Source organism: Ahaetulla prasina, chromosome 2 (assembly GCF_028640845.1).
Source record: "Ahaetulla prasina isolate Xishuangbanna chromosome 2, ASM2864084v1, whole genome shotgun sequence".
In the NCBI taxonomy this organism is placed as follows: domain Eukaryota; kingdom Metazoa; phylum Chordata; class Lepidosauria; order Squamata; family Colubridae; genus Ahaetulla; species Ahaetulla prasina.
This window is the reverse complement of record NC_080540.1, coordinates 188,148,563-188,158,786: the sequence shown is the minus strand read 5'-3', so window position 1 is coordinate 188,158,786 and position 10,224 is coordinate 188,148,563. Positions and strand designations below refer to the sequence as shown.

At 38.7% G+C, this 10,224-nt stretch overlaps 1 protein-coding gene across 8 annotated transcripts in view; it reads left to right on the top strand.

Moving 5' to 3' along the window:
- The first annotated feature begins 4,015 nt into the window (after positions 1–4,015).
- CARM1 (coactivator associated arginine methyltransferase 1) overlaps positions 4,016–10,224 on the top strand; it is a 146,992-nt gene continuing 140,783 nt past the window's right edge. For 5 of the 8 annotated variants that reach the window (XM_058171172.1, XM_058171170.1, XM_058171171.1 and 2 more), the window contains exon 1: positions 4,016–4,230. In XM_058171172.1, coding sequence (XP_058027155.1) covers positions 4,080–4,230 — 151 coding nt within the window. In that variant the 5' untranslated portion in view covers positions 4,016–4,079. Of the gene's footprint in view, positions 4,231–7,390; positions 7,493–10,224 lie in introns of all 8 variants that reach the window. The other 3 variants (XM_058171176.1, XM_058171174.1, XM_058171175.1) reach the window with 2 other exon arrangements.

Below are 10,224 nucleotides of genomic sequence, written 5' to 3'. Positions count from 1 at the left end.
AAACATCGCTTGTAAAACATCCAACATCTGGCTGCACACCACTGTGGAGTAACTCCAGTCGTCATCTGAGATTCTTCTCTCTCTCTATTGAGAGAAAGGGACTCCGGAAGGGGTGAGCTGCTGATCAGCAGACTGTTGAGCCTGGCAGTCCCCTGGTCCCGGGGCCCTCAGCCATCACTCATATGTTCCATGCTGCCCAGACTCCAAACTCTCCTGGTCTTTCAATGTTCCTTGCCCCAAGGCCAGGCGTTCCTTTGGTCTTACTACTGGGGGAACTCCCTCTGCTCCACAGCCTCCAGCACAGTAACCTCTGCCATGGATTCCTCCAAATCTGCAGCCTCTAGCCCTGGCACTGTACTTTCAGCCATGGTAATCGTTGTAAGCTCCAACAAACTGTCAGGTTCTGGTGAATAAAGAAAATGCCACACACACAAATGATGGTTTGAATCCTTTACCGGTACGAACTAACATCCATAAAGCAATACAGGAAGATTTTTTGGGAGCTAATGCTTTGTGCTCACCACCTTATAAAGCTTTATCACCCAGGTGACCCTTAACCTGGCTCCTCCCTATTCATTAATCATTGTTCCATTAGATGCCACAATTAGGCATTACTCGTGCACGCTCCCAGCCCGTTGGCCACTCCTCCAGATTGGCCAGCATTCCAGCCATTTACAAGCCTCTCCAGATTAGTCATCATTAAAGCCGTTTCCAAACTTCTCTATAACTCTCAGTCTCTCAGCCGCCCTCAAGAAGTTGCTCAGTCAGCAGCTCCCAGCTGCACTCATTGCCAAGTCCATTGCTTGCTGCCAGTTCGAGTACCTTAAATGTCCAGAGGAGGCTGCCACGGCGACAACCACATCATTAAGCAGCACCTGCAGCTGATGAGTGGTGAGGGCGCAAGCTGGGAGAGGGATCTTCACGTTGCTTGGTGGCCAGAAGGTAAGCTGAAGAGCCAGGGTGCCATGGGAGCCGCTGCATCGTCAGAAGGTCCACACCCATCGGAATAGCAGCCCTGACACGCGACCGTGCTTTGGGGCTGACAGACATCACAATCCTTACTAGCATTCTTAACAATGTGCCTCTTTTTTCTGCTGGCAAACAGAAATCTCACCTCTTTCAAAACTTCCACATCCTTTCCTAAATTAACATCTCTTATAATTGACTCACCATCAGAAAGTGACTTCTCCTTTTAGATACTTTGCTCACCTTACATGACTGATTTGCAATACTTGATTCACACCTTCTTGTATCCAAAACAACTTCTTCCACATGGACCACAATCTCCTGCTCAGTTGAGTCATTATTATCATCATGAACAGCTGAACCTGCCACCTTAGTTTCCCTATTAAATTCAGCAATGGTACTGTATCTATTATGCAGAGACATACCAAAAGCTTTGTTTATGGTTCACAGCTCTCACTGTGCCAGATCCCAAAGTTGTCCTTATTGCCTTTCTCCTGCAGGATCTTGTGGTGGAGGGGGCTGATAGCGGGGCAGCTCAATAAAACAGACTGGCTAAGTTGGACACCTAATTTCAGCCTGGAGAGCACCGACTACAGACTCTACATAAGCAATCACCTCATGTACACTAGCAATCTTTTTACAAATAGGACAGTATCCAAATTACCATGAAAGATAGCTGTAAAAGAAGTGTTGCTCTGAATTAAGCCAGTCATTCTAAAATAAAATTGCAATCACAGAAGCACTTAACAAGGATGAACTACTGCTGTTTTCTAAACAGGTAAATTGTCTTCACAAGGACTAATTTAACAGAGTCAATGCAAATAGATATTCTTTTTAGCCTTCCTGTTTTAGATTTTGAATTATATGATTCATATGCCTAAGAGCATGTGGGCAGCAGTCTTGATCCACTGGACTTTGTGTCAGTCCTCCTGTTATTTTAAGGCTATATCTGTAACCATGAAGATTGGTTTTGAATGTTGTATCCATCTTTTGTATCAACTATTGGACATATTTCTTTTATGAATGTTGTGTATTCTCTCTTCATCTTCATAAAAAAAAAACACAAATTGGAGAACACCGGCATTCGTTCAACACCTCTTCCAGCTTGATGGAAAAACATTGGTAGCAACCTATTAAGTACCATTTTATATTGTTCTTTTTCAAAATGATAATAGAAAATCTTTAGAAAAATCACAAGGATAGAAGGAAAGTGCCTTTAGTCCATCTGTTTTTGCTAACAGTGCTCAGTGGCATACCTGGTCTGTGCAAAAGCTTCAGAATTTTGCATGCTAAAACTGCAGAGGTATTCAGACTCCAAGACAGCCAGTGGAAGAATATTTCTTCGCCTCATAGAATCATAGGGCTGGAAGGTACCTTGGAGGTGAGCGCTCTTCCCCACAAACATTTTTCTAGCTATATATCAGTTTTTACCCACCATGGTAAGAGAGAGCTCTGACGATTATGGGTTACTGGTATTTTATTCCTTCAATAAAGCATTATTAATGAAATTCTGATTTGGTTCAATTGTTATCTGTCCTGCAAAACCGTGAATTTCTTTCTTTGCAATTGAATAAAATAAGTAAATATATTTTCTTGGGTTGATCGTCCGCTCTGTGGATACATGATCTTCCAACCTAGGGGTTAGCATGATTAGAGTGCAAAGCTCCAGATATTTATTGGGTGGCAGCAAAGAGATACAAGGAAACAGGATGAATTTGATTTAAATCACTAGTAAAAAGGCTTGATTTAAATCATAATTTTTAATATCACAAGATCTAAAATGGACAGCTAACATCAAAAACATCATCAAAAAAGGACAACAAAGAATGTTCTTTCTGCGCCAACTCAGGAAGCTCAAACTGCCCAAGGAGCTGCTGATTCAGTTCTACAGAGGAATTATTGAGTCTGTCATTTGCACCTCTATAACTGTTGGGTTTGGTTCTGCAACCCAGCAAGAAAGACACAGACTTCAGAGGATAATTAGAACTGCAGAAAAAATAATTGCTACCAACCTGCCTTCCATTGAGGACCTGTATACTGCACGAATCAAGAAGAGGGCCGTGAAAATATTTACAGATCCCTCACATCCTGGACATAAACTGTTTCAACTCCTACCCTCAAAATGATGCTATAGAGCACTGCACACCAGAACAACTAGACACAAGAACAGTTTTTTCCTGAAGGCCATCACTCTGCTAAACAATTAATTCCCTCAATACTGTCAAACTATTTACTAAATCTGCACTACTATTAATCTTCTCATAGTTCCCATCACCAATCTCTTTCCACTTATGACTGTATGACTGTAACTTGTTGCTGGCAATCCTTATGATTTATATTGATATACTGACCATCAATTGTGTTGTAAATGTTGTACCTTGATGAACGTATCTTTTCTTTTATGCACACTGAGAGCATATGCACCAAAACAAATTCCTTTTGTGTCCAATCACACTTGGCCAATAAAAAAATTCTATTCTATTCTATTCTATTAAAGAGCACTGTCATCTCTGTCCCGCAGCAGCTCCACTTCTGATCTGCTGTTGACTCACCGACAGTCCCAATATTGCAGAATTTACAGCCTCATGCTACATAACTAAGCTCCATTTCATGCTGAATAAACTAAATTATTAATGCATTTTAAATAGTAAACTATCTTTAGATAGATTTTTACTCCAAAAGCATTTTATTAAAATTAATTTGATAAAAATAAAAAAAATCCGATTTAAATTTTAAAAAATCCAATTTAAATAAAAAGAAATATCTGTAACTGATAATTTACAGCCCAGTTTCTTATGCCAATTTAACTGGACTCTGTCCTTTCTCTCAGCGGCACTGAATACTAGTCCTCTTTCATCTTACTCCCATCACCTTAGCTTGCCATCCTTTCGATCGGCAGCGCCTCGCCTTAGCACGCCGATTGGCCCGAAACGCACCCCTTCCTTATCCCGCCGGCCAGTAGAGGGCGCGTCCGCTCTCTGCCTCATCCAGCCTAGCGGTGCTCAAAAGGCACGGCTTCCGGCCGCTCCTTCTCTGACGCCTTCCTCAGTCGCCTTCGGGCTTTACCTACAGCTGCCGCCGCCGCCGCCGCCGAGCTGGCCTGGGATGCCAAGATGGCGGCGGCGGTGGTATCGGTCTTTCCGGGTGTGCGGCTCCTGACTATCGGCGATGCCAACGGGGAAATCCAACGGCACCAAGAGCAGCAAGCGCTGCGTCTCGAGGCTCGTACCGGGTCTGACGCCGCTTGCCTCGCTTTGTATAGCCGTGAGTGGCAAAATGGGGCTGAGCTGGCGGGCATGCTCGCTGACAAGCGGGCCGGTGGGGGCCTAGTCGCGTGAAAAGGGAAGGTCGGATGAATGAATGAAAAGGATGAATGACTGAATGAGTTGTAGGACGGACAACCGGTGAGGGGATGCGGACGGGCTGCTAACTACTTCTAGGAGCCGCTTTCTCGCCATCGCTTCTGCTTGAGGTTGCGAGGGAGAGAGGTCTGTCGCCCCTGTGTTTGAAGGCCAAAGGTTTCTGAACGTGTGCGAAGAGCAATTCATATCTATACTACTTCATAGTAGCTCCTAGGAAGGAGACCCAAGTTTCACCCATGAACACATCAGGGAAATGATATGGGGGTCGCGACATATTCCGGAGTTTTTTGAATTTCCGTCCTAACAAAGCATAGCTTTCCTTGGAGAACCGTCCATTTATTTTCGTTTGCAGGCAAATAAAGGATAATACCCCATGGCTTTTTATGTTTCAGCCAAGTAAATGGTCCATGACTGTTGCCCCAAACTTCTAATAATTTTGCACCAGTCTCAGAAATTCCACGATTTAAAACATTGTTAATAATGTAATGCCAGGATTAATCTAAAGTATTTTAAACTAACCTGTCAAAAGTTAATCACCATCCCATGTATTCCCAAAAGTCACAATAATTAAAGATTAGTAAGCCGTACACTTAAAGGCATATGTATTCTGATGATACAACAGGGAAAAGTAAATTAGAGAAAAGTAGGTTTGTGGGTAATATAAAAAAATAAATTAGGCTTTAGATGGGATTGGGATTGGAAAAGTGCATTTTAGAACTGTTTATATTGGCAAATTGAGATTAAAATCTTACAAACTTGTAGGTTGAATGAACTGGGTTTTTCTGAATGTTCTTTTTTGAACAACATATTTGTAGGTACAGGAGGAATACATGTAAAAAGACTTAAGTGTTTGTTCTGAGCATAAAACAGCTTTTTTAAGAACACAGCTTTAATAACTCCTGAAACTGTTTCATTAATAATTCCATAAAACCATTCTGAATTATTATATTTGCCCTCATTGATTATTAACTACTTTTTAGTATTTTTCCCTCTAATCCTTGAGACAATTTGGCTAGTTTACACTTTTTTGTAATAATTATTATTACACTTCTTTCCCTTCAATGGGATCTGATTTGGATCTGTATGTTGACATAATTGAGCATCAAATGGCTACATTGAGTGTGCATCCCATAGTTCATTGCCTTCAATATTGGTATCTTTTACAAACAGGTATTTTGCAATGAATATCATTGCTGTTCAGTATGATGAATCAACAACTAGTTTCATAGAGGCTAATGCGTATACTTACATTTGTGGTTTTTGCTTGATAATGTGAGTTGTTTAGACAGTTCATAATGTTAAATTGGCTATACTGGATGTAAATGTGAATACTGCAGTGTGGTTTTCTGCACTGTGACTCAATTACTGTAATTCAGAATGATACTATAACTTGAACATGTTAGGTGGGTTCAAATTACTTTGTATACTGATCTCTGTATTGTTTGACAATTTTTGATATTATACCAGGAGAGGTGGAGACTTGTATACAAAATATTTAATTATTTAGATTAGTAAATTTGAACTGAATATTAGAATGAGATAAATTCAACCTTTTTACATACTATAGTAATTCTGTTGAAATCTCTCTTTGTATGCAAGCAATTATTTTTGGACTTCCTCACATGAATGCAGAAAGTATATCTAATTTATAGGTCTGGGATAGTAAGGAGGCCACTTTTTCAATCTGGGTGATTTGGGGATATGATGTTTATGAGGACATGATGGGGAAACTTTAACATACATATTGGCTGTTCAATGTTGGTGTGAAAAGGCAGCATTGTCTATTCACTAACTCCCTTCAGCATTTGGAGCAAATGAGAAACAGTTAAAGTCATTAAGTAAGTGGCAATTTTACAAGGGATAAAGTACGAAATTACTAAACTAGCATGTAAAGTAGATGCTTGTAGTTGGAATAAGCATGCCTCCGCTAGGATAATTTGTGGACTCCAGATTGCAGATAAGATGGTCCTGAGCTTTTTTGTATGTTAGATAGACTTTGAAATCTTCATGAGACAGTCCAAAGGGAATGGGTTTTTTTGTATGTGTAGAGTCTCTGAACATATTCAGGTATTACTTCTTTGGGAGACTACTAAAACTATTAGAAGAAACATACAGTATTGTAATTCCCATGAGGAAATTCATGAGCTAAAGTTGATCACTTATAGAAATTCATTTTGTTGTAGAGTGGATACTAGATAGGTTAACTATGAGCAGAATAGCTAAGTTCTCCTTCCCTTGGGAGCATTCCAAACCTCTTCCCGTATTTTGAAAGCAGATAAAGTTTTGTCTAGAACACGAAGTCTGAAGCACAATAGTCTGATTCTGAACTACTTTGGGATTCATTGAACCACCTCTAGAATGGCAGAGTGTACAAGAAAGTTTGACAGTCCAGTGGAAACAGAATCATTCTACATCATCCCTATAGCTGAAGTTTTTGAGTTCAGCTGTTATAGGTTATTGTATCTGAAATCAAGGGTAGAGTAACTCTGACCCTCCAGATATTGAGGGTTTAAGCAGCTTAGACAGTGGTGAGTTGTAAGCAAGTAGTGGGTTTCAAATCCTGTCACTACTGGTTTGCTCGTGGACGCACACACATGTGATGCTTCTGCACATGCACAGAAGCTTCTGTGCATGCACAGTGATGGGCAGGTGTGGAGATGTGCAGAGCTTGCCGCCACCGCTACTGGTTTGCCCGATCCCACCACTGGCTGTAAGTCAACAATTCTTAGAGCTTACAGATTTTTTTTATCCCTGACCTAATTATAATTATTATTCTGCAAACTGCAGAACATTATGCATATTTAAAACATTTGAAAGTTGCCAGAGTCAGTCTTTCTTAGTGTGATGTGAATTTTTACTTCCAACCTTTTTTTTTTAGTTCACACTGCCAAATTGAATTTAACTATTGTTATCAACAGAACATCAATCATTGTGGAAATTGTGCTACATTTTGGCTGGTTTAGTCTAAAGTAGATGAAACTTTAATTACAGAATATATTTTTTCTTTTATGTTCTGGTGCTTACAAGTTTTCCACTCGTAATTAGGTTTTTTTTTTCTCTAGAGACCCGACTACAAAACCCAAGTATATTTTTAAAAAATATTTTTATTACATATGCTAAAATGGGGGAAAGAAACAAGAAAAAAGAACCACCTCCACACAAAAGTATGCATTTTTCAGTCATTAAATAAAAGTGTTCATTTATATTAATATATTGCTAAATAAATTATTAATGTTTTTAATTTACTATAGGAAAAATGGGAAATTAAATATTGAAATTGGTGTATGAAATCTAAATCTCTTATATTTGGATCTTGTGACATTAAATACATATTTGAATGTAGAAAAAGATGGATAATTAAAAACAGAAATATCTATAATAGCCAAAAAATCTCACCAAACAGAATTATTCTATGAAATATCTGGTTGGAAATCAACCAAAAAGAAAAGCAACCTGGAATTAAGGAGAAACTTTCTAACAGTGAGGACAATTAACCAGTGGAGCAGCTTGCCTTCAGAAATTGTGGGCGCTCCATCACTGGATATTTTTAAGAAGAGACTAGACAGTCACTTATCTGAAATTGTATACGTCCATGATGGCAAACCTATGGCATGCATGCCAGAGGTGGCACGCAGAGCCCTCCTTGTGGGCACGCGTGCCATTGCCCCAGCTCAGCCAGCTAATTGTTGGGTTTCTGGTGCTCTGGTGGACGTGCTTGCGTGTGCGCCTTCCAGTTTGGGCACTCCATTATTGGTATAGGTTCTCCTGCCTGAGCAGGGGGCTGGATTAGAAGACCTCCAAGGTCCCTTCCAACTCTATTCTATTCTAAGATCTTTTTTCCATAATGGAGCTGCTACAACACCAAACCACTTTTTATGAACCAGTGTTGCATTTCAAGCCCTTTCAATTTCCAACAGTTAGTTGAATCATCTGTTTCTTCTTGGAAACATGAAAAGTCCAAGGATTTCTATTGATATTAATTAATTCAGTAATATTTGTTAATTGTTAATTTTAAAGTTTGATATTTAGATACCAGGTATTTACTCTATAGATGTTTAGTACAAGATATTCCGATTCATTTTCCATGCCTTCCTGTATTTTTTAATATTCTGATGTCCTAACATACTTTTATAAATTATTACTCTAGGTTTATTATTTTGTGCAGTATCTTCTCTCAAGAAACCCCTGTGTTTTTGATTTTGTGGGCTGGGATTGTTGCCAAAGCAATTCCTCAAATTTATCATTTAATCTTATTAAACTAAATACATGCTCAAACTCCATCCAAATGTTTCAGTGAAAGCATTATCATGCTATGTTTCTGTTTGGAATCTCGGTAATGTTAATGTAGCATGATCAGAATGCTCAGAGTAGCTCCATTGTTGCTAATATAGGAGGACCAGTTTCATACTCCTAGATTCTTACATTTTGTAGTTTCAGTGAAGCCACTGCAGTTTTTGGACTTCAAGATCCTTCAACTTATTAGATGTGTTAAATGCGCTGATTTCAAAGTCTCCAAACTCCAATTTCAAATCACTGTTAAGAAGAAAGTTACAGTATGTGTTTTTTTTAATCTAAACAATTAAACCCTTTTCTAAAAATTCAAGCTTTCTAAGTGAAAAATGAGAGGAAGAATTTCTCCAGATAAGCTTCTGGAGTAGTCCATTAGATTTTTGAATATATGTTTCAGAAATATAGAGAGGAATATCATATATATAAATTTTCCATGGAAATCATTTTTATGTTATTAATTTTATCTCAGATATTGAATTTGAGCCTAGATATTTCAGTCTTCCATATTTTTATGAACAATAATCTGAGGCCTGTCTTTAAATATTCTCAGTTCAAATAACCTGTTTCTTATGAGTCCCCTTGAAATAATAACATCTTAGTAACAATTAAGGATATCAGTTCAGGTTAGAGGCAATTAGTATCATATTAGGAAAAAAAATCCAAACCAATTAATTTTGTAATGGCAGATTTGAATTAATCAGTAAATACTATCTGGAAACAGTGCTATAATAAATCCTTGATTAATTTGGAGATGTATGTGACCATTATTTCTGAATGTCTGTTATATCCCCAAAGTATGTCATTTGCATCAATGTAAGTTTTGAACATAGGGTCGTTCAGTGGCTAAGACACTGAGCTTGTCGATTGAAATGTCGGCAGTTCAGTGATTCAAATCCTTAGTGCCGCATAACGGGGTGAGCTCCCGTTACTTGTCCCGGCTTCTGCCAACCTAGCAGTTTGAAAGCACATTAAAAATGCAAGTAGAAAAATAGGGACCACCTTTGGTGGGAAGGTAGCAGCGTTCCGTATGCCTTTAGCAATTAGTCATGCCGGCCACATGACCACGGAGACAACTTCGGACAGCGCTGGCTCTTCGACTTTGAAAGGGAGATGATCACCGCTCCCTAGAGTCAGGAACGATTAGCACATATGTGTGAGGGGAACCTTTGCCTTTACCTTTAAGTTTTTTAATGCAGTTCATTAATTTGGGAGGGATGTTGTTGTCTGTGGCATTTAAAGTTTGTTACATAGGTGTCTGCTGAATCAAGAGTCATTGTATTTTATATTTCTTCTCTGCATGTATCAGGGGTTGAATCTCAGAAATTCCAAATGTAAAACACAATAAAGGGGAGGAGGAATAACTTTGCTGGATACTGTCAATTAAAAAGGGTAGTTTTTTTAAAAAGTCAGTCTAGTCATTCCTCATTGTTTCTCTGGAGAAGAATACAGAATTGTAATTAATTTTATTGCAAGAGGAAAAAAATGTGAAAATATAAAAATAATATCTATGTTATTAAAAGCCATCTTTGTGTGTAGTGAAATCATTGGAAGAGGATTTGGTTTAACAATACTTAAAAAACTAAGGAAATTGTTTATGTTAGAAATC